The sequence below is a fragment of the Colossoma macropomum genome, unplaced genomic scaffold (genome assembly GCF_904425465.1).
Source record: "Colossoma macropomum unplaced genomic scaffold, Colossoma_macropomum, whole genome shotgun sequence".
Lineage (NCBI taxonomy): Eukaryota > Metazoa > Chordata > Actinopteri > Characiformes > Serrasalmidae > Colossoma > Colossoma macropomum.
The window spans coordinates 44,472,433-44,497,691 of NW_023494787.1; the positions used below are offsets into that span (position 1 = coordinate 44,472,433).

General features: G+C 38.3%; 1 protein-coding gene across 2 annotated transcripts; it reads left to right on the forward strand.

Annotated features, from left to right (window-relative positions):
- Positions 1–3,094: 3,094 nt before the first annotated feature.
- On the forward strand, positions 3,095–24,203 carry LOC118806151 (CD166 antigen-like). Of its 2 annotated transcripts, XM_036567529.1 has the most exons (9): positions 3,095–3,323; positions 4,828–5,079; positions 5,349–5,669; positions 6,373–6,597; positions 6,729–6,992; positions 11,144–11,476; positions 12,875–13,126; positions 20,937–21,266; positions 22,503–24,203. In XM_036567529.1, the coding sequence occupies exons 1-9, from the start codon at positions 3,260–3,262 to the stop codon at positions 22,598–22,600; spliced, it is 2,139 nt and encodes a 712-aa protein (XP_036423422.1). In that variant the 5' UTR covers positions 3,095–3,259; the 3' UTR covers positions 22,601–24,203. The 2 variants fall into 2 exon arrangements, with proteins under 2 accessions (XP_036423422.1, XP_036423424.1); XM_036567531.1 differs by lacking the exons at positions 20,937–21,266; positions 22,503–24,203 and adding an exon at positions 17,860–19,115 and having other exon boundaries at positions 3,097–3,323.
- Positions 24,204–25,259: the final 1,056 nt, after the last annotated feature.

The window sequence follows — 25,259 nt, forward strand, 5'->3', positions numbered from 1 at the left end:
TTTCACACGTGTCTCTGATGCCAAACAATTGAAGAATGAAGGGTTTCCAATGTGATGAGTCAGTCCTTAGTGATTTTCGTGAGTGTCCATTGGTCACTTTCACAAAAATGTAGACGGACACATGAACCCCCGAATCACAGACGGTGAGAGGCAGATGATTTGTTTCTAAACCCCTCTTCACAGCCCCATAACTCCAGATGTCAGATAAGATGGAATGGAAAGGGCAACTTTATAGATTCAGGAAATGTTTGAACTGTATTTCTGTGCTGTATTATTGCAAAGATTGAGAAACAAATATAGAAACATTGAATTTAATGCACGGCTGAGTTGGTGGGCCCCAGAAGGGTCAAGTGCTGAATTAAGTCAAACCCTAGATGTAGCAGCATCTGAACAAATTTAAAGCCTCAAACAAAAGTTGTTCCAGAAAAAAAGAGTGACTACGATTACTTAATAGGGACTCCCGTAAAACAGAACGAATTTGGAGGAAAGCAAAACATTTTGAGATCCTTAAAATCATGTAGCTATGCATAAAAAGGTTTCTTATTTAGAAAGACAGCAATACTTCTCTGACATCATTACTGATGATGCTCCACTCTAGGATTCTATATAGGACTATTGAACATCTTCTAAATCCCTGACTCGTATTTATATTTGGATCAATTGCAAAATGTAAAGATTGTGCATTGTTTTTCAGTAAGAAAACACCTTATATTAGAGGCAGCACTCAGCCCTCAACTGACCATGTACCTGAGCCAGTAGCCTACAGCCCACATAGTATCTTTAGCGCTCAGTGTCCCCTTGATCTGGTACCCTTAGCATTTTTCGAAAACCCTTACATGGCCAGGGGGCCCAAAGTTTTATTACACCCTTCTATAACCTAAGCATAGCTCAGCCAGTTTGCATTGAAGTCCCTGTAGTTACTGAGTAATAGGCCTTTGTATGTAATAAGCCTGGGATTTGAAGGGGTTAAATGTGTTTTTGACACTATCTGTACTTTGATCTTGGATATGGTAAACTGCTCACTAGAAACTGGTAGCTTTCCAGATCCAATTGCTGTGAGACCTCTACTGAAGAAAAATAATCTGGACCCTTTAGTCTTGAGCAATTTTAGCCCAATATCCAACCTGCACTGAAAAATATTTAAAAAAGTGGTACTAAAGCAACCAAACATGTTTCTCCTCAAGAATAACATTTTGAGAAAATTCCAGTCAGTATTTTAATCTGGACATAGTAGAGAGACGGCACTACTTAGAGTAGTTAATGACCTCAATATCAAAACTGATGGGAACAGCGTATCACTTCTTATACTGATTGATCTTTCTGCTGCTTTTGATAACCCCAAACTACAAATTATTAACAGACTTGAAAAATGTGTTGGACTGTCAGGAAATGTTCATAAGTGTTTTTTATTCATATTTAATTGGTAGAAACTACTTTGACACTATAGATGACCACATTTCCAAATAGAAACATGAAATGCCCTATGGAATTCCCCAGGGGGGAATTCTTGGACCCCGTCTATCCTCTCTTTATACTGCCTCTTGGCTTCATTATGAACAAATATGGTGTTAATTTCCATAGCTGCACAGGTAACACACAGCTTTATATATCTGTTGAGCCAGACAGAACTACTGCACTAAAGTCTCTGACAGACTGCATAGCCAAAATAGAAATTTCCTCAAACTTAATGAAGAAAAAAAAATGAAATTCTTTTGTTGGGACCGATGCTAACAGAGATAAAATTATGGGAAAAATAGGAAGTCTGTCCACACAGGTAAACCAGAAGTGAGGAATCTGGGTGTACTGTTTCATTCTGAATTACATTTTAAAGCACAGATTGACAACATTACTCAAACTGCCTTTTTTCACTTGAAAAACATGGGGCCTCATTCACTGATGTCCTTTGAAGCTTTTTCTTAAATTTGTTCTTGAGAAAGGTCCTAAGAAAAAGTCAGATTCTTGACATGTTCTTAAACCACAGAATTGTTTGCATCTTTGTGCTCTTGAGTGAGTGCAGATTCTGTATTTCAGAATCAGCAATAAAACTGCGTAAGTGGGCTTTAAGAAGAAACTTCTTAAGAACGGTTGGTGAATGAGGTCTTTTGCTCATGTTACACCACATATCAGTCTGCATGATACGAAGAAACTGACACTTTTTGTTTTTCTCATGACTTGATTACTGTAACTTGCTGTTTACCGGTTCACTGGTGATATTTTTGATTAATTTTTTAACATATTTTACATTTCTGTTATCATTACTGTTAGTTATATATTATTATTACACTGTTACAAATAAAGGTACAGTACAGGTATATTTTTCATTCTTCAAGGTACAAACAATGTAAATGTTCCCTCAAAGGTACAGCAGTGGTCTTAAGGTCCAATTGTGAACCTTAAATACATAAATGTATACATGTGTGTGTGTGTGTGTGTGTGTGTGTGTGTGTGTGTGTGTGTGTGTGTGTGTGAATCAAAGATAAAGCTTACTGACTGGCACGGGGGTCTTTTATCCATCAGTTTGGATACATCTGAATTCATAGTTTTTGCGATGTCACAAAAACCAACACTTTTAAAACATACGTCTGCCTATTCACACTACAGCGGTTTAGCTCAGCCCATTCAGGCTGAAGTTCTAAGGAGTGTTTCGCAGTACAGGGCATCCAATCAGAACAGAGCTCATTTACATACATCAGTCTTAAAGGCACAGTAAGAAAAACAGCCAATTTAAAATTTAAATTTAAAATGGTCATGTAAAAATGAATTAAGAAAAAAAGTGGGCACCTCGGGGGGGAAAATAAAATAGAAGAAAATGGAGGATATGAGCTCCTTAAACATTTATGAAGAGACTTAACAAACTTCATTTCAAGTTTACCAGTGCTTTAATGCTCAAACTTTTGGCCCAGTATACATAGACGAAAATCCATATAATAGTTCTGTTAAAGACAGAAGAGTAATATAATGAATTAGGTCAGTAGCTGTGTGTTTGTGATTACAGCTTAGACTGTAGCTTTGAGCACTGCCAGTAACACAACACCACCCCAGACACCCCCTCAGTCATGAGGGAGGAGGATCCAGATACAAACACCTCTTTCACTGTCACTTTTCTTCAGTCACTTTCTCCCTCCCTCCAGTTAGCAGCTCAGTGCTGAGAAGGGACGTCTCTGCTGCTCTGAACAGCTCACATCCTCCAACAGTCATTCTCAGGCTCTGACCAGCCTCGTCGTTCTCACCTCCAAGCTCTCTAACATTTCTGGAACAGATGTGCGAAGGGATTTTATTGCGGATTTTTCTCGGCTTCTTGTACTTGTACTCAAATGTCGCAGGTGAGTGGTTTGATTTTTCTAATTTTGCTCAGCTTTGAGTTGACTAATTCTCCGCTCCACCTTAAATGCTGCGGCAGCTACGTTCTGGAGCCAAGGGCGCCGCAGTGGAACCGCTGCACCATTTAAGGTGGAACGAGAAGCGAACTTAAGCCTCGTGTTTATTTTTGTCACAGAGGCAACAGTGGAAAGATACGAGCTAATGTTTTGAATCAAGTTTTAACTTACAAACTTGTTCCATTCATTTTGTAACGTTAAAATAGATAATTTAATTTAGAGTACGCTAACAAGTATGAAGTTTGTGCTGTCCTTCTGGGAGAAGAAACTACCCATATTTGCCCTTAGCCCTCGGCTAACGTTAACGTCGGCTAAACTGTCCGTGGTAGTTAATATGCTAGTTAATGGCCACGTTATTCAAGTAAACGAGCTTGAGGACTACCTAAAAAAGCAGAACTGTGCCTTAGGTTTGTGGTAATGACCGTATAACAGTGACAAGCGAAGAGAAATCCTTTACTCTACCAAACGAGGGCGCTATTACTTCACTGATACTGTTTCGCTCCAAACTTCAAATGAGGAGATCGGCTCAGTTTCACCGAACCGATTCTTTTGAACTCTCTGTTTTGTTGAAGCGAAATAATGTCCGTTGATTCGAATCCGATTCAGTGATTCCTTAATTCAGAGTTAAAGTTTTATTTTCTTCAGTGTAGTATTTTATATTGTAATTGCGTGATGCTAAATTGTGAAGGATTGCTATTCGAATTTAATTCATCTTCAGTCTGCAATACGTAATTAAGCACTGAGCAGACGCGACAAAAATGTTCAGTTCATTTGGACTTATGAATCGAGCAGACATCGTTTTTAAAGGGCCGTTTTTTTTACATATGAGATTAACGTAACCAACGTCAGTTTGGAATCACCGTTTTTGTGATGTCACTAAAATCAACACATGTACCTACTCAGCCCACAGCGGTTTAGCCCCGCCCACTCACACTAAAGTTCAAAGGAGTGTTTCAACCTGGACTGCTTTTTTTGAATGAAACACAATACAGGGTAACAGGGCAACCAATCAGAACAGAGGAAATTTACAGTGTCTAGACCTAAAGGAACAGTAACATAAAGGGCTGCTTGATTGTAATGATTTAAGAGGCTGGAAAATGATCATGTGAACATGAATTATGACTGTTTTTGGTATGTAAAAATACATAATGTGGATACAAGATACAAGAAATATGTAGAATATGAGCCAAGCTTGTTCACTGAGTGGACTAGCCCTGAAATCTGTATATTACAGATTATAATAGGTCCGTGTATTTATCTATGGGAGCACCCCTGTCCTACATATTTCACATTTAAGAGCTTTTCCTGCTCAACAGTCAACTCATTAGCTCATTAACAAGTCCTTCATATGAAATGGGTGTGCTAGAGCAGGAAGAACATTAAACTGTGCAGGAAGGGGCTGCTCCAGGTTCTGGGAAAAACTGCTCTAATGTGATGTGATTTCAAACAGGTACGTTATGGCTTGACCCACCAAAGGTTGTGGTGCGTCACGGAGATTCTGTCTCTGTAAACTGCAGCACAAATGTCACAGACCAGGCTTTGCTGGATTGGGAGAAGCCTCAGGGATACACCAAGGACATAAATGATAAGAAGGTCACCTGGACAGTGGAGCACCTGACAGAATGGGGCATGAAGCCATTTTGCTACATGACTGATGCTAACAATAATCAGGATAAAATTGAGCTCAACATTATTATATACAGTGAGTTTCCTTTTTAATTATGGCATAAATGATTTTCTTTTGTTTACAGTATTTACATATAATACAGACCAAAACATCCTTACTCTCATTTGAATTTTACACAGTATTAACCCCTTGAACCCAGGCTTATCATTCAGTCATTAATCTTAAGGATTATTATTCAGTATCTACTACTAAACTAACCATCACATTCTGGAATGCATAGATTTGTAATACCTTTTGTATAAGTGCACTGCAATTAATAAAGAGAGTCATTTTTCATTTAACAGAGACTCCAGACAGGGTGTCCATCAGCACTGTGGGACCAATGATTGAGGGCGAACAGTATGAGCTCCAGTGTGACATTCAGAATGTTGCACCTGTCGAGTTCCTCACTGTGAGCTGGTACAAAGGAGACACTCTAGTGAAAAACATAACCTTTACTGACCCCATCAAGACTCCAGTGAATCTGTCAGATACACTCCAGATCTCCCCCAGCAGAGATGATGATGGTGCTCAGTACAGGTGTGAAGCAGAACTGGATCTGGGACCAGAAGGACCTCAACCTCCTCCTACAGTTACATCAGATCCCCTAACAATTACTGTGTACTGTAAGTTTGTCTTCACATATTAATGCTAGTCTTTAGGAGTGGCCAATATGATGATATGTAATGGTTGTGAGTGTTTATTGGGTATCATCAGTACTTTTAGAGCACCAAACAACAAATATAGATTCAGACTAAGGAGGCACTGACATGGGAATTGTCGACCGATGTAGATGTTTAATATTTTTAATGTACATATCTGCCAGTGCTGGTACATTACCATTTATACAATTAAGAAATTGGAAATAAATCCACCAGCAATAACGTCAGGGAGAAATATAAAATTTGTTTGTCGAGGTTTTCAAATACAGTAAAATGAATGAAATGAAGATGTAACCAAGTATCACCCAGCTGTTCTGCTTGTCTGGATTACAACAAAAATAACATAAATTACATAAAAAGTTTGATATGTCAGTCTAAATCTGTAATTTTTTTAATTAATTATCTGTCAATGCCAATATGATTCTGATATCATTGTGCACCACTTGCAGAGAACCTATAGAAAACATCAACAACAACCAGTGTATAGTATCTGCGTAAACTGCCTAGTAATGTAGCTGAACATCATTATCTTATTAAAAGTAGACATAAAATAATAATAATAATAAACCTATACGTATATAACTGTAAATACCTTTTTTATATTTTTTTTGTATTTTCCAAGACTTGACAATTAAGTAACATTTTGTTTTTCTGTTCTTCGCTGCAGATGGACCAGAGATTTCATGTTCAAGCCATGTTACACTTGAAGAAGGTGAAATGTTTACACCCAGTTGCTCAGCAGAAGGTAACCCACCACCTGAAATGACTTGGTACAAGGAAGGAGAGAGAGTGGATTTCCCACAACGAATGAACAGGAATAATGCAGGACAGTATATCTTAACAGTAATCAGCAGCTCCACTGTCCACCACACACTGGAAGTTGAGATGTTGTGTAAGTATATGACTTTTCCAGTGGATGTAGAAGTGTGTACATCTTTCAGCAGTGAGACTGTCTCAGCACATTAATAGGAACTGCAGTAATGGTAGAGAAAGCTAACTATAGTGATGTTGCTCTTTTCACAGATCCACCTGTGAGCATTTCAGAGCTGCATGATAAGTCGGTAGATTTTGGTTACGATGAGGTGCTGAAGTGCTCTTCTGACGCCAGGCCTCACCCACAATACAGATGGGAATACATTCCAGCGCCCAATGTGAGGACTAACAACACTGATGGAGTGTCTCTGCTATACATAGATTACGCCACTGGACTTAACACTGGCACATACAAATGCACTGCCTCCAATAAGCTGGGAGAAACTTCACAATCTGTCAGAGTTGATGTGAAAGGTAAGTGTTCACAATACTAATACATCACATTATCCATAAAGTGACAAAGTATTCAGTAAGCAGTATCAGAGCGGATCTCACTCCTGTGCAGTATCTGACAATTAATTTAATGGTTGTGCGCATTTGCCCAGCTACAAGCGAAATCCATCACTGATCAGTGTGCTGTTTATAAAGGGGCGAAGTATGGATGATACGGCAAACGATAATATATCACAATATTTCAAGACATTTTCACGATATGTGATATTTAGCTTTTCTGATATTTAATAAAATGGAGAAGACAGAACAACACCTGTAGTGCCACCTATAAAAATACAGAGAGATTCACTCGAAAGAGGCCCCGAATATTCTGTTGCGACTCCCATTAGGATGAAGCAATCTGAACCAAAAAATATGCTACATACCTTGACGTATGTGTAATCGATTGCATTACATGCAATGCTGGAAGTGATCTTTTTACTGCCAGACACATGAAGGGGTACGGGGGTATGCACCCGGAAGTTACAAACGGAGGTTAAATATTGCGGTGGCTGTCCGGCACCTTTGTCATCGCGCTGACACAGGGGCATCCTGACTTGTTCAAAGCTCCATATACTGAGGAGCACACTGCACATTGTTTCGTTCAGATTGCTTCATCCTAGCGGGCGTTAATACAGAAAATTCGGGGCCTCTTTCGAGTGAAACTCCCTGTACTATTATAATAATAACAAAACCAACACTATAATGATTTTTATTCAATGTTTTACAAACTGCACTGCGCTAAATCCAATTAGAAAGGCCTAATTATGCTCACTTTGTAATGGAACATGTAATTAGTGTTCTTTAAGTACTGATGATATCCACAATATGCTCACAAAAGCGTGTTGTGACATAATTTATTACGATAACAATAAAATATCATCATATTGCCCACCCCTAGAGCAAAGGAAAAGCTGGGGCTGGGTGACATCACCACATTGCCATATGCTATTCATTCCACTGATGACCTCTGCATACCATAATATCAGCACGTATATTACGTTGTCTGCACAGCACACTAACAAAGAGTAAAGCATTGGATTTCCTTTTTTTCTGTAGTAATGAGTTAATTATTATTTGTTTTCCCAAAAGTTGGAGTTATTTATATTATAATCACAACATACCAATCATTGTTAGCAGAATAAATTAAGTACCTTTGTTTTCTGACACTGATCTTTACCACAGCTTCATTCTCAAGATCTCTAAAAATGATGTGATCTTGAGAAACATGTTGTGATAATGACATACACAACTTGAGAAAACACTAACTCATTATCACAAAGTTGTTAACCACTAGAGAAAGTAAACTCACAGCCTTAGTAACTGCATAAAAATTCATAATTTCACTAATAACCTTAAAAATCACCTTCAAAATCAGTAGCAGCACTTTATCCAGTTTTGATTTCTCAACTGTGATCAATTTTTTGCTAATCATACTAATTACATCATACAAAACTATTTTATCAGCTAAATCCGTGTTATCACAGGAAAAAATAAGTATTTAAATAAAATGTTTGTCTACAACACAAATGTAACCCAAATAATCTGCAACACAAATGTAACTAATTTATTTGCTATCCAGAAGCACCAGTGAACCTACAGGCATCTTCTTAGTTTTTATATGTAATGTTGATGACGATAAAACAGGCATAAATCTGAAAAAATACATTTTCTTTGGGGACTATTTTGGCCTCACAGCATGTATCCCTCCGCCATGAATGGATTACAATAAATGGATTAAAACACATTTTAGGCCAAAACTTTATCACAAAACAGTGTCTCAGACATCTTATATCTAACCACTTCATGTAGAGGGAGCTTTAATAGGTGGACGTCTGGTTCCTATCAACACCACTGTAAACAATTCTGACTAAGTTTCTCTAGACTTCGTTTACATCTCAACCATTTAATTATGTAGAATTCTTTTGAAAAATCGGTGGAGTTGCCCTTTACCGGTGCCCATTTACTCCGCTTTGTTAGAGTAGTTTGGGGTGGGTGCGGTTATTTCCTTCACTCCTACAGTGGAGGCTTTCTGAGGGCAACTTTCAGCTCAGATAAACCGTTAGCCGCTTTCCTGCCTCCTCCACGCCTGGACGCGCAGCCGGGGGCGCCGTAGTCGTGGGAGCTTCGCATCCGGTGAACTCATCCGTGTGGTATCCAGCCACTGCCGAGAACACACTAACTTCTGAGAAACCGTCTGAGAAAAATTACGGGGGGAAAAACATGGCAGTGCGGCGCCTCGACTGGATATTTTACACATGTCTAATTTTGGAGTTGCTGACGCTGCGCTGTGTACTGAACGGTGGGCTCAGTTTATTTATGTCCGGCTACTTTACCTGGTAACGTTAAACGCTGGTCTGTCTTCGACCTGCAGCGTTGGCAGATTTATAGCTTTTAAAAAAGGATTTATAACTTTTAAAAACTTTTAATACAGTTTTTGTCATACTGAGAACGTTAAAAAAGGGAATATGAATCACAAGGCTTTAGTTGGGTTCGTGTTCTCCAGGTTCTTGTTCGAATTTTTCCGTTCCACCTTAAAAGGTGCAGCCGTTCCATTCTGGCGCCTTAGGCCAGAATGTAACTGCTGCGCCATTTAAGGTGGAACGGGAAAATTCGAAGAAGGACCTGGCGAAACCGAAGAAATTCTTTATCAGCTGCATTAATGTGTGATGTTGAATACTCGTCACAACACAGATATTCACTACACAGAGTGTTTTATAAGTTAGTTTGAGCCCTTTACGACCTGACATTCCAGTGAAGAGTGTAAAAGGAAACTCAGGAGCCCCTTTTTAGAAGCAGGGGGGGTTTCCTTTCTCTGTCTGGGTAATTTAATCATTGAGCACTGCGCTTGTGTAATGTCCAAAGACCTTTGTGACCTTTGGGCAGGGAGCGTGGATAAGAAAGGTTTTAACTTTTATTCAATTTATCTCTTTCCTTTTTCCCTCCTAGTATTGACGCACCTTGTTGTTGCTTTGGAATATTGTAGACTTGCCAAAGCGGAAGGTACTACTTTGGTACAGCCTTCACTCTACACCTCTGTGTAAATTATTAATTTAACTGTCAAGGTGTAAACAGAGCCATTCAGAATGGTTTGGTGTGAAATGCATTGTTCTAGAGAGACTGACAGAGTCAGTATTGTTCACAGTGGTGGTGACAGGAACCAGATGTCTGAAGAGGTTAATGCCTCTAAAAGCTCCATCTCAGAAAGTTATTACGTAAAATGGTCACGAACACTTTTCATGATGCCTGAGGGCTTGTTATACAACACTTTAGAGGTAGAAGATTGAAGATTCTGGCCTTTTGAATCTGTTCTGGGCGGAGTGGTACAAGCAGGGCGTTGATAGGCAAAATAGTACCCAAAGAACATGTACTTTTTTCCAGTTTTACTGTATTTTACCATTATCAAAAATCCTGTCACTACCACTGTAAAGAAATCGGAGTCTTTAGTTTCTCTACAATTAACCACTTCACATCAAACCACTCGGAATAACTTTGTTTACATCTCAACCATTAATTTATGAAGGAAATTCTCCTTTAAGATGTAAAGTCATTTTGAGTGGTTTGATGTGAAATGCTCCGTTTGCAGTGGTGGTGATAGGAACCAGACGTCTGAAGAGTTTGATGCCCCTAAAAGCTCCCTTACAGAAAGTTATTACATTAAATGTTATGCCACCTGATACCTGAGACATTGTTTGACAATAGTTTAGAGAAGGTTTGGGCCTAAAAATATATGTTTTTGAAAAAAAACAAAAAAAAAAACAAAGCCACTGTCATAATATTTTAGAGACTCCTGTGAGACCCTGCCCTGCACATTTTCGTGAATATAAAGTTTAACATCGCTGCATTAACGCTTTCCCTACTCTCTTAACCTCTCTACACCCCCCCTTACTTACTAGAAACCTCACATATTCATTCCATAGTAGTTACTGAATAGTTTGTATTAGTTACTGGATAACAAGCCTTAAGATTAAGGACTGAACAGTTGAAAGAGTTTACAGTAGAGGTGAGTGATACATGGTAAAAACTAGAAATTACGACATATGTAAACTGCTGGTTTAACGGTGATAAACATTGTGCAGTTTTTGTATTGCATTTCTTCAGTTAACTGATTTGTAATGTGTATTGTCTTTCAGGGACTCATGACAGGGTGTCCATCGAGACTGTGGGGCACACAGGGCCGATGATTGAGGACAGAGAGTATGAGCTCCGTTGTATCGTTGAATATGTTGCTCCTGTTCGTCACGTCGAAGTGAGCTGGTACAAAGGAGGGGAACGAGTGAAAAGTGCATCTATTGGTGACACCGAAACGACTAAATCCAACAAGACTTGGTCTCATGATCTCACAGTCTCCCATAACAGAGCAGAAAATGGAACTCAGTATAAATGTGAGGCAAAAGTCATAAAGACATCAGGAGGACCTCTCCTTCTTATAGGGAAATCAGCTCCACTCAACATTATTGTGCACTGTAAGTTCCTCACCTCTGATGGTTCATAGAAAAAGTCCAAACATATTCCTGACCCATATTACTGACCCAACATTGCCCAACAAACCTGAACTTTTTGTTGCCACACGTGTGTGATTTTTAGGAGTCTCTAGAATGTTTTCCTCATTCACACTGTTCTTGAAAGCTTTTACCCTTCACACTGTTGTAGAATGTCCTCCCTTTTTTTCTCTGTTCTAGAATGTTCTCCTCCGTTGATACTGTAATATTCTGCCAGTTCACAATGTTCTAGATTGTTTCCTTCATTCATACTCTTCTAGAATATTTTTCTCTATCCACATTGTTCTTGAATGCTTATTCCTTTCATGCTGTTTTCTAATATTTTCACTTATCCTTTCTGTTCTAGAATGTTCTTTTCTATTTACAGTGTTCTATAATATTCTCTTCCCATTCAGACAGTTCTGGAATGTTCTTCTCCATCGACACTGTAATATTCTCCCCATTTCACACTGATCGAAAATTTACCTCCATTTACGCTGTTCTAGAATGTTCTTCATTGACACTATTCTAAAATGTTCTCCCTCTGTCATTCACACAGTTCTGAAATGTTTTACATCCCATTCGCACTGTTCTAGAACGTCTCCTCCATTCACACTGTTCCACAGTGTTTTTCCCCATTCGCACTGTTCTAGAGCGTTTCCTCCATTCCTACCGTTCTAGAATATTTTTCTCCATCCACATTGTTCTTGAATGCTTTTTCAATTCATGCTGTTTTGGAATATCCCCCCTTATACTCTGTGTTGTATTTACAATGTTCTATAATATTATCTTCCCATTCAGACAGTTCTAGAATGTTTGTCCCAATCTTATTGCTATAGAATGACCTCCCATATCTGTTCTGCTCTAGAATGTTCTCCTACATTCACATTACTTTAGAATGTTTCCTCAGTTCACACTGTTTTGGAATGTTCTAAATATCTTCCCTTTTTAGAAAGTTCTAAAAAGTCTTCCCTTTCCCTCTCTGTTCTAGAATGTTTCTGCCTTTCACATTGTTTTAGAATGTTCCTCCTTATCCTCTCTGTTATAGAATATGCCTGTCCGGTGACACTGTTCTAGAATACGCCCTCATTCACACTGATCTAGCATATCTGCTCCATTCAGATTCTTCTAGATTGTTCTCCTCCATTTTTTTCCTTTCTCACGCTGGATTATTTATTTTAGCAGTTCTTTCTCTAATTCATTCTTAAGCCGTCATTAGCCTGTCGGAGTTTGTTGAGAACGTTGGGTCAGTGAGCTGTGAGCTTCAGAAAGTTATTCATTAAGGAAGTACAGTGTAATGATTCATATGCAGTATGTCATTCTCATGCAGTGTCTCTAATGCTGTCTTTCTCCTCACCTGTCTTTGCTCTCTTCTCTCTAAAGACAAGCCTGTTATCAACAAGGCTAAATTGCCGTCAGATGTACCAGTGTTTCGGGGTTATCCAGAAACGCTTGTCTGTGAGGCCGAGGGTTATCCACCACCCACTATCACTTGGAGCCTCAAACCAAATACTGAGGTTAAGCAAGGACACCTGACCATAATGGAAGCCACAAACGAGAATGTTGGTGAATACAAATGTACTGCAAGCAATTCAGTCGGGACCACCTTCAGAACTGTGACAGTGACCATGAAAGGTAATAATGTTTTTGCTGACCTTATTCCTGCTATTCATTATTCATTGTTTTCTTTATCAATAGCACTAGCTCATTTACAAGCTTCAGAGGCACTTCTGAGCATGACTTACTAGCTTACCTGTTCCTAATTCAGGACTGTTTGTCAATATGTGTTATTGTTTGTTTTTGTATTCTTGTTTGATGTCATGCTTCTCTGGCCAAGCTGCATTCAGTATTCAGGAATTCAAGTACAGAGAATAAGAAATGTCCCAAAGACAGCATTAGTTGGTGCCTTCCCAACAAGAACAAATGGAAAGCCCCAGCAAATCAAAGTCAGTGAGATGTTGTAACCCATAAAGCTGCTATGTTAGCAGACTATATTTACACTTTTAAATTGGCAGTTTGCTCAGAGGCTGTGTAAAAAACTTGTTTTGAGCAAGTCTTTAAAGTCATGAAATACATAATATTCCTGGATACATAGGCCTGTCCGACTCATATACTGGCCCAAAATTCTTTTGGTTGCCACACCTATGTATGATTTTTAAGAGGCTGTCGGGACCAATGGCTATCCCCTTCAACCCCAGGCCTCCAACATAATATAATGAATAAAAAGAAATCTTTTAATACCGCCTAAACACTTTCACTAATAACTGTTTTAAGTCAGAGTTCTCAAAAGATGTCAAAAAGGAAAGAGTCTTCAGACGCTGAGTTTGTGGAAGAGGGAAAAAGGCTTCTTCTTTATTTCAGCATCAGGTGGCACAGGGTCTCAAGAGACCCAGCTGCGCAAATACAGTGTTTCAAACAACAGTTTATACACCATTTATCTGAAATCCCCCCGCCTTACTTCTCAAATTTTGATATTAGCTCATTCTCTAATAGGTGCACCTCTTCGTCCATCATTTTGGCCATCGCTTGTTGAGCTCACTCCTAAAAACTGGTTTCAACCAGTTTTTACCAGTCTGCTCTACTTTTCAAGGTCAACTTGCCCCTCTCTTCACTGGGTCGGTAGGTACACACAGGCCTCTCTGTGAACCCAGGGGCTTTCCAGTGTCTAGAACCTCCTATGCAGACAGACTAAGGCCCACACTTTGTGAGAGAATTCATATTCTCTGTTAGCCAATACTACCCATTTGGTTATTGATCACAAAATCCAATCTATTTGATTACTAATTAAGGAAATATTTATTCAAAATCTCCATCAAGGCTCTAAAATGTTTTCCCCACTCAAACATTTCTTGAATGCTTTCTCCTTTCATATTGTGCTGGAATGTTCTCCCTTTTCCCCTCTGTTCTAGAACATTTATGCCCTTCATACTGTTCTAGAATGTTTATGCTCTTTATACTGTTCTAGAATATTTTTTTCCATCCACGCTGTTCTAGAATTTCTTCCCTGGTCCTCTCTGTTCTGGAATGTTTATGCCTTTCATACTGCTCTAGAATATTTCTTCCATTTACACTGTTCTAGAATACTTGATCCTTTCACACTGTTCTAGAATATCTTCCCTTGTCCTCTCTGTTCTGGAATGTTTATGCCTTTCATACTGCTCTAGAATATTTCTTCCATTTACACTGTTCTAGAATACTTAATCCTTTCACTGTTGTAGAACATCCTCCCTTGTCCTCTCTGTTCTACAATGTTTGTGCTCTTCATGCTGTGCTAGAATATTTCTTCCATTCACACTGTTCTAGAATGCCCTCCCTTACTCCCATATCCATTCTACAATGTTACCTCCATTTACATTATTCTAGAATATTCTCTTCCCATTCACATTGTTCTAGAATATTCTCCTTCCATTCACGTTGTATTATTCAGTTTGTCTACAAGTATCTTAGTGCTGAGCTTTAAACTCACTAAAATTCATATTCCTGTTGGCTTCTTTTCAATAGAGAGGAGATTTGAGCCTGCATGACCAACTATAACTACACTACTGTTCAAAAGTTTGGAATCACTTGTCATAAAACTTACATTATAGACACTAGAATGGATTTTACGATGTTTAGTGTTTCAAGTTTTTGAGAATGCTAAGACATATTATATTAAATGATAACTATTACACAGGAATTACCTATTTATAAGATACTTGTCAGGTTAGCTACCTCAATTTGATCACCACTTTTGAATGTTAACTTTTTGTCAGTCATTTTAGAATCATCTATACGCTACTGTTCGTCATTCTGGACACATCTGTCATTTCCTAATTGTTTATAGCTTCCTACAAATTAGTTTACATCTATAAAGTTGTGTAGGTGTAGCATCATGTTAGAATTTTGCATGTGTCGTCAAAAAAAGGTGTTATGTTAATGAAAAAAGTGGTTCCAAACTTCTGAAAGGTGTATATTCCTTATACTGGACTGATTGCGCATGAATGTGTACTGTTTAGGGCCAGAAACCTGAAATACAGTCATGCTTATAGACTCCAATGTTTGTAGCGTTATGATTTATAAATGTATAGGACCGAATTCTTTTGACACCGTTATGGTACTTGCAAAATGATTGTACACTGGTGCTTTTAACCCAATAAAACACTAACGGCTTGTATGTCTTCATGCCCTTAAACTCCTCAATCTCATAGCAGAACTCGCGTATTGGCTTCATAGTAGTTAGTGAATAGTTTATAGTAGGTACTGAATTGTAAATCTTAAGATGAATAACTGAATATTTAACCTACGTTTTAGGGAATTAAAAACACTCTTTCAATGTGGTCTTGTTGACAAATGTGTCAAATTTGTCAAATGTGTTCAGGCATGTTGCATTAAGATAAGGCTGTGCTACTGAACAGACTGGCAAACAGCTCTGCTAAAGCCTCACTCACCCCTGCACAGGCACTTTCTGTCCTCCTTTTTATATGAGTATTGCTATGCAACACAGTTGTGAAAAGTGTGTTTGTTCAGCCGGCGTGTTGGTTGCGCTCTCTTGGGAACGTCTGATCTACAACCCCTGGTTAAACGCTGAAAGCTTGGCATAGAAATATAAGTCAAAATGTTTTTGCCAAGGCATTCAGGGAGATATTTTGTCTGTGGCATGGTGTTCATTCTGGTGTGGCTGATTGTTTACATTTCACTCATATCTCTTTGTTAGTGGTAAAGCAGCAGGGAATTTTTAGTAAGGGAGTTTCTCCTTGTTTTGCCTACATTTGGTCCATTGTTTGCATGATGGATTGTGTCAGACCCGTGCCTGCTGGCAGTTAACCGAGTTACTGCGGTAACAGTCCTCAGTTACGGTAAAACACTTGTTTACCACCGGTTTAAACACCTGTTGTTGATTTATTGATTTATTTTATGCACTGATTTGCATTGATTCCCACCCATGAACATAACTGACCTTTTAAACATGTTGGGTTATGGGAAAGACTACATTAATATAATACAGTTATTATACCTAATAGAAATGTGATCTAGAAACACATACTGTTAAAAATGAGAGGTCAGCTCAATTCAGAGTGATATAGTAATTGATTACATGGCTTTTCTTGAGTTGACTCAACTTGAGGGCACAAGAGTTCACACAACTCAAACTTCTTAGTTAAGTTCTCTTAATGTTTTAGTTATGTGCCTCAGTTTGGTAAATACAGTGAACTTGTTTTTTTTATACTCAACTTATCCACTAGCTACGACTCTTTCCATCAAACAATGCTACTAGACATTTTTCCTCTTGGGTACACACTTATGGATGGCTATGGCATCGCTGGGGCTCAAACTCACAACCTCCTGTTGGGGTGATGGCTTAGTCCACTGCACCACTCAGGAACACAAGAAGCAACTCAGATTTTGCGTCTACAAATGTTTAAAATACACTGCAAGGCATCGTCTCATGTGGTGCAACTGTCTAATAATTAACATCAACATCAGGAGTTTGTGAGTTTTAATCCCAGCAATACCACAGCTGTCCATATCCACAGGCCTAAGAGGAAAATATGCCAGATGTGACTGTGTGATAGAAGGAGCGCCAGCTAGTGGAGAAATTGAGTAAAAAAACACAAATTCAGTTTTGTTTATCTAACTGCGATGCAGACCTAGAAACAGTAGCTGGGAGAACTTTTGACTTGTGTGAACTCTTGTGTCCTCAAGTGTAGTCAACTCAAGAAAAGCCATGTAATCAGTTACTGTATCATTTTAAGTTGAGCAAACTTCTCACTTTTTACAGTGCAGTTTATGAACTGCGCTGGTTGAACACACTCGGTGGAGGCAGGCAGATATCATGCCAAAGCCGTCTGTGTCCTTTTAAGGACATTCTAAAACAAAACAGCTTTGTGTCTCAGGGGAACAAGGTCAAGTCCCAGCTTTTGTACAGTTGGGCATCAGGCGAAACCACCTCAGACAAGAAGGCATCAACCTAATACGCTACAGACACCAAGGCCTCGGACAGTAAAGTTGCGACGTTTTGTGACCAAATTAATGATGACAGTTTAGTACAACCACAACTTTTACTAAACTATGCTGTTATATTCTTTCAATCATGCTTTTCTATTCATGCTATCGCTGTGATTGCTCCCATTCCTGCTTCAGTGTTAGAGCCTGAAATTAAAAATAAAATGTAAACCACAGAACCAGCCCTGAAGGTGCTGTTTAACTATTTACTGCATTTATTTTCCACACATTTGCCCGAATAAGAGGAGTCTATTAGCAGCACAGGCCTAGATTGGGTCTTTTTGCTCATTTTGGCATGGCATGTTTAGTCCAAATTAGATAAAGTAGCTGTTACCTGTATTGCGATTGATTATTTTTTTTTTTTCGTTTTGTTTCTTTCGACACAGAGGACTACCTGCCCCTAATTGCAGGTTTTGTTGCACTTGTGGTGGTGATCACTTCAGTCATCTTCGTCATCATCTATTCCATCTACTACAAAAACACCAAGATGGGCCGTTACTCAGTGGAAGGTGCCAAACCCAACGCTCAAAATGGAAACGTGGCACAGAATGGCAAAGACAGCTCAATACCCATGAAGAAACTCTCACAGAACAGCATCTGCGTGTAGGATGTACTTGTCTGGGTTTTTTTCCCCCCAGTATGCTGACTTTTACCACTCAGTGTGATTTTTTTATAGACTTTCCAACTGTGGATCAAAGGGATTAGAGCACCTTTGCACTGGCAAACCTGAAACGTGCAGGTCTTGCCTGGGACCCGTTTGGGCTGGTCCAGTTGGAAGGGACTGGATGTTCACTGAGCCAAGCTCCCCCTGATGCTTTCAGCAACCTATTTTTTTCAATGTGTGCTAGTCACCCTACAGTCAGGTTGACTATTTTTTTGACTTTTTTAAACTTACCCCTGGAAATGAATGTCCTATGCTGTGTCCATGGAGCCCACTCTAATTAAACTACTGTTTCTGCTGTGATAAAGAAGTACAGCAAATTTCGAGGCACCGGTATTCAGTATTCAGAGGTTCATAATTGTTGTATGTGTTTTTACTTTTCCCATTGTAATTTGTGCCCAGAGTGTTTTAATGAACCACTAGATCATGACACTGTTGAGAATACTGTAAGCTACCATGTGTGCTAGATAAAAGGTCTTTTCATAGCTTGCATTGTAATTATGTCTTAGAAAGTTTTTTATTTTTGAAGACATACTGAAGGAATATTTATTTAGACAGAATTATGTTAAATTATGCCATATTGTTGATGTATGTATATATGTAAAGAAATGTTTTTTCAGTTTAGGATGTCCAAAGAAAAATGGCACTTGGAAATATGTTGAACAGTGTTCAAGGAATGACTGAGGGAGGGAACTGCCTGTGGAGAGTTTTGATTTTCAATTGTAAAAGGCCAGCAGTAGTGCACGCCTTTAAGAGAATGGCCTTACCCATTACTGACTGTTCCCCATGACCCATTTCCTGCAGTTTCTCATATCTTTGTTTTTACAGTCTTGAATGTACACTTCCGCAAGCACACTGTTGAACATAATGATAAGCAATTTCCACTACAGCATAGAACTTTCACCCCAGCACTGTATATGAGATATGTATATTTTTGCTATTTGTAAATGCTGTAATTATAAAGCTTTTTATAACAATTTATAACAATTGTTGCAGCTTTTATTTATTGAATCACTTTTTGGACTGTTTGTGGAAAAACCTGGAGTCAAGTAGGTTACTGAACTGTATCAAGAGAGCACTGGTAATGTGTTTGATACTGAATGTCTGTAGATAAATTATTTACATGTGCCAGATCAGCATAGTTTTTATCAACAACATATCAAATATTATTGTTATTGTTACATTATGTCGTAAAGCAGGGTGTCAAACTCAACTAGTAAAAGGGCCGTATTAAAAAACCTCATCAAATCTGTGGGCCAGAGAAAAAAAAAAAAGTTTTTTATTTCATTTTTAATAAATTTTGCGCTGTAACCTTGAATTGTTTATTCAAAATATGCAAAAACTTCAACAGTACAACATAGACACTTGTAGTAGACCTTGAAATATTACATGAATACTTGAAATATTAAAAATTTAAGTGTCCCCAGGAGCTCGGTCTTTTAAACCTACCTATTTGCTTGATCTGGACACCTGGCATCCTTCCTTTTCTGCGAGTTCATTAAGACTTGGGCTCAGTTTCCAAGCTGCTGAGCTGATGTGAAGTGTTTATGTTGGTTGAACTGCAGCTGAAATGCATTTTGGTGATATGACTGGGGTGGAATTGCGCAGAATTGTGTAGAATTCAGGTGTAACCGCTGTCCCATAGACTGTTGTTGGCGTAGGAGAGTCGTTACACCTTACATTGCAGTGCGCGCTGGAGACTGTAGTGCAGCACATTATGAAACCAGCTAATATTAATAGAACATTAAAATACTTTTACGGGTCGACAAGGATTGTGTGGCGGGCCTGATCTCGCCTGCGGGCCTTGTGTTTGACGCATGGGTCCTAAAGCATCCAGACACCCCTTCTAATTCAAGGAATTAGCAGTGTCAGCTACTTTAAGGTGTTAATTTGTGCACACACAGCTTATGCAACACCCATACAAGATCACTGCCAATAGAATGGAACACTGCACAGCTGCATGTGAGCCTAAGGTTATCATGCCCAATACCAGTTAGAGGGGTATAAAGCCCCTAAGCTTATTGCTGTAGAGCAGTGGAATTGTGTTTGCTGAAGTGATGGAGCTCCACCCATTACCTTTAAGATGAGTTGGAGTAATCTGGAACTGATCATCCAACATAAGTACCTGACCTCACTAATGCTCTTGTAGCTGAATGCTACCAAATCTTTACAGCAATGTGCCAACATCTAGTGTAAAACCTTTCCAGAAAAGTGGAGGCTGTTACAGCAGCAAAGGTGGAGCAAACTCACTATTATTCCCCTTGAGTTCAGAAGAAACCCAGCATGAGTGGGTAAATGGCTAAAGATTAAGCTTAAGGAAATATTAAATAAAAGGTTCATTGTAATTCACAGTTGTGAAAACATTAGAGACTGTACATCATGGCACCGTGACAGGGTAGCTCTGTGGCGCAGCATGTGAAACTTTATGCCCCCTATTGGTCAAAAATGGATTCATTTCAGTTAGCATTGTAACATGGTTACATAGTACAATAGCCATTCTAAAGAACTTAGTAGTACTACTTAAAGGAATTCATCTTCATTGAGTTGGATAAGGTCTTTGAGGCACTTGTAACAAATACCATGGAATATTCAGTATTTTTTTTTTGGAGCAAGGTGACCTTGGGCACTATGTTTGGAATATTCATATGTATATTGTATGTTTATCATTGTTCTATGAATTTTACAGTACAGTACGGTACTAATTTCATGATAACTGTTCATTGTAGGGTTTTATTGTGTTGTCTAAATATCTGAATTTTACTGCTGTAAACATTTCAACATATTCATTTTTTCTCTAAACAGAGACTCCAGACAGGGTGTCCATCAGCACTGTGGGTCACACCAGGCCGATGATTAAGGGTAGACAGTATGAGCTCCAGTGTGACATTTACAAAGTTGCTCCTGTGGCGTTCCTCACAGTGAACTGGTACAAAGGAGACACTCTAGTGGAAAATATAACCTTTACTGACTCCAGCAAAAGCCCAGGGAATTTGTCTGCTACACTCCAGATCTCCCCCAGCAGAGATGATGATGGAGCTCAGTACAGGTGTGAAGCAGAACTGGGCTGGGACATAGATGGATCTCGGCCTTCTCTGAAAGTGTCATCGCAGGTTCTTGGCATTACTGTACGCTGTAAGTCAAGCAATAGTCCTGCAAAAACATCTTACTTATACTTTTCCCCATTTCCCAGATACAGTCGATCAGCTAAGGCACGTGTCTGAAGTTTGCCAACTTAGATTTGCACTGGAGCTATTAGGGCTAACGTAGCTAATTGAGGCTTTACTTCTCTACTTATCATCGTGCTGTGAGACTAAATCATTATACGCTCACCTCAAACTGTGTAAAGTTGTTAAGTAATCTTAAATTGACTTACTTATGTGGTTTATGATACTATATGATACACTGTATTTCTTTAAAAATGGACAGACATATGTTAGTATAGCTATAACAGTAGTAGCAGGTCTGAATTTGATTAACGCTTTTGTCCATTTTAATGCAGGACACTTTGGAACAGTATGTATTACAGGAAACTACAGTTTGAGGCAAATGTATGAACATTTAAGCATGCAGTCAATTAGGCTTATGTGGTTTATGACACTCTATGATATACTGTATTTCTTTAAGAATGGACAGACGTACGTTAGTCATTAGCATAGCTAAAACAGTAGTAGCAGGCCTGAATTTGATGAACGTCTGTTTTAATGCATCACAGTTTGGAAAAGCATGTTTCACAGGAAACTTTACAGTTTGAGGCAAATGTATGAACACTTATGCACGCAGTTAGCACAGTGCTAATTGGGCTTATGTGGTTTATGATACTCTATGATATACTGTGTTTCTTTAAAAATGGACAGACATATTTTGGTATAGCTAAAACAGTAGTAGCAGGACTGAATTTGATTCATGCTTTTGTCTGTTTTAATGCATCACAGTTTGGAAAGGTATGTATTACCGGAAATGTTTTAAGGCAAATGTATGAACACTGAGGCATGCAGTTAGCACAGTGCTAATTGGGCTTATGTGGTTTATGACACTCTATGATATACCGTATTTCTTTAAGAATGGACAGATGTACGTTAGCCGTTAGCATAGCTAAAACAGTAGTAGCAGGCCTGAATTTGATTAATGCTTTTGTCTGTTTTAATGCATCACAGTTCGGAAAAGCATGTTTTACTGGAAACATTACAGTTTGAGGCAAATGTATGAACACTTAGGCACGCAGTTAGCACAGTGCTAACTGGCACAGTATAAGATTGCATTCTTAGCTATACTAGCTTCATAGCTTCAGAGCTTCTTTGCTAGGCCAGAATAGATTGAGGTAAAAGAAGATAAAATCTGAATCACATTCATTTTGCTCTTCTCTCACAGATGGCAGCCGCATCACGTTCTGGGCTGTTGTTGGATCCTTTGTTGGCTTGGCTGTGGTAATGGTCCTTGGCTATTTACTGAAGAAGAGGACTGGCTAGTACTCAAAGGCATGCCAAGTGGGTTTCCTCTGAGAGCATGATGGATTTCAACTTATCCTCAAATTAATGTGACTCCATTAGAATTACTCACTGGACTCCAACTTCATTAGATTTGATTTAATACTGACTTATCACTCGCATTATTGTTTTGTGGGGATAAGCACCACTGTTATTGACTTTTCCTATATTTCTGCCATAGTAACATCAACGGTCAGGTAGGTCTGTGTTTCTACCACAGATGGGCTTTAAACAGGCTGGAAAAAGGCAGCAGAGAGATGTTCTCTTTCTCTTATCCTTTATTGCATGGTGTTGCCAGATGGCAACAACAGCTTTAATTTTTGGCGCAACGTTAAATTATTTTTTTCTTTTTTTTCTTTTTTTTATTTATAAAATGGTTCATGTTTTTTTTCTGACTGCACACCTTTCTGTTGCAGTCTGCACTGCACTACACAATGCGCACTGATGTTTAAATTTTTTTTGTATGCTAAGTTGATGATTTTAATCAATATAATTATTTTTAAACCGTTATGTACGCACTTGATGGATGTTATGGATCCATTATATTTTGTTGTTATATATACATTATTTATTGTTTATTATTATTATTATTATAATTATTATTTGTGCCACTTTCATTACGAAACATCATGAAATTTTTCTTTATTTTTTTTTCCTGGGTATTCCATAATCTATGCTCTAAATAGTTCATTTTGTTCATTTTTATTGAAGCACTTATTCTGATTTGTGGCTTTTTTAATGACCGTTACAAAATCATGTGTCTGCAAAAGTCCAGGGATTTCACTAGTGAGTCTGCACTTTGGGATTTCCCTCATATTTCTCCTTTATCTTTTCAGATGTGTTTCCAAGTCTTTCGTCACTTGAAAAACCTCCCCACTGCCACTGTAATGATGTCCAGGATTACTCATTTTCTTGGGAAGTTAGCCTCAGTGAATCACTCTCATTTTTACACAATTGGACTACAGTCAGATGTGGTGGGAAGTTCTCCTGTGTTTCCTTAAATATTAATTTCACTCGTTTCTGGGCTCAGTGAACACTGAATCATCCATACTGAGGGAGTCATTTTCAGTGTAGAAAGTGAAAAAAATGCACTGCCTGATTAAACTAATTCAGTTTTTAACTGATTAACTGAAATACTTATGTATTAAGAGCTGTGGTGTAACTAGGGTCTTATGGGCCCCAGTTAAAATAAGAATATATAAAAAATACATAAATGTAACAATAACACAATTTAAGACTACATTTTTAGGATTTTAAAGTTGATTAATAATGAATATATATTATTCTGCAGGCTGTGAAAACACTTATCAGTAATAAGCTGCGGTATGAATAAGAGGGAGATAAACAGACATCAGAGCCGTCTGTGTAGTGTTGATAGAAGCTAACTGGTGAGGTTTGTTGGATCTTTTTGAGAGTGTGCAGTTGTGTCATATCTACATGAGGGCAGCTATTCCATTAACCTCAGAACAGGCACTGTCGTTCCAATATACTAGTTTATTATTATTTTTTAAGGCCTTATGATTTTCATTTCAGGTATATCTTGTATTTGTATTTTTGTATTTTATGTATTTGTGCTCATGTATTATTATTATTATTAGTAGTAGTAGTAGTAGTAGTAGTTTTTTGTATTATTTTTTTCTAAAATATTTAATTTTATTTTAAACTGTTGCTTTATTGTCTTTATTTTCCTTCATAAGTGCTTTGTGATGTGTTTATTAAGCTTTTTTATGTAAGTCACTGTAAAATCACCTTGTGTATGAAATGTACAAATAAATAAATTTGCCTATCTATCTATCTGTATGACTGTCTGTGTATGTGTCCGCCTATATATCTGTCTATTTATCTGTCTGTCTGTCTGTCTGTCTATATATCTGTCAATCTATATGACTGTCTAAATATCTCTGTCTGTCTATCTGTCTGGCTCTGGCTTTAAAACTGTCTGTCTCTATCTATCTATCTATCTATCTATCTATCTATCTATCTATCTATCTATCTATCTATCTATCTGTCTAACAGTCTATCTATCTATCTATCTATCATCTATTTATCTCTGTCTGTCTGTGTCTGTCTGTCTATCTGTCTATAAGACTATATCTGTCTGTCTGTCTATCTGTCTATAAGACTATCTATCTATATATCTATCTGACAGTCTATCTATCTATCTATCTGTCTGTGGCTGTCTGTCTATCTGTCTATAAGACTATCTATCTATCTATCTATCTGTCTATCTATCTGTTGGTTTATCTGTCTCTCTGTCTATCTGTCTGTCGGTCTGTCTGTCTATCTGACTCGGTCTATCTGTCTATGTCTGTCTGTCATGGTAAACTTGTGTAATGTCTTTCTCTGTTGGTTTTGCGTTTGTGAGACTGTGTCATCTCCGCTTTAGAGTGGAATGTGAGAGATTTAACATCTGTGCTATTTCACTGTGTTTACAGCTTTTCCTGAGAGACTGAACTGGAGAAAAAACATGTGGATCACTCATGCTTGCATTTCATTAGTTATTTGGCTTTTCCCCCGGTGACTCTATCCTATGTCCCACCACAGCAAGAGCTGCAGAGCAGATGAACAGGAAACTGAGCTGATGAACAGTCAGGGAGCGTAGACTTATGATTTGTCTAATATTAGCCTATGTGTCCCTTTT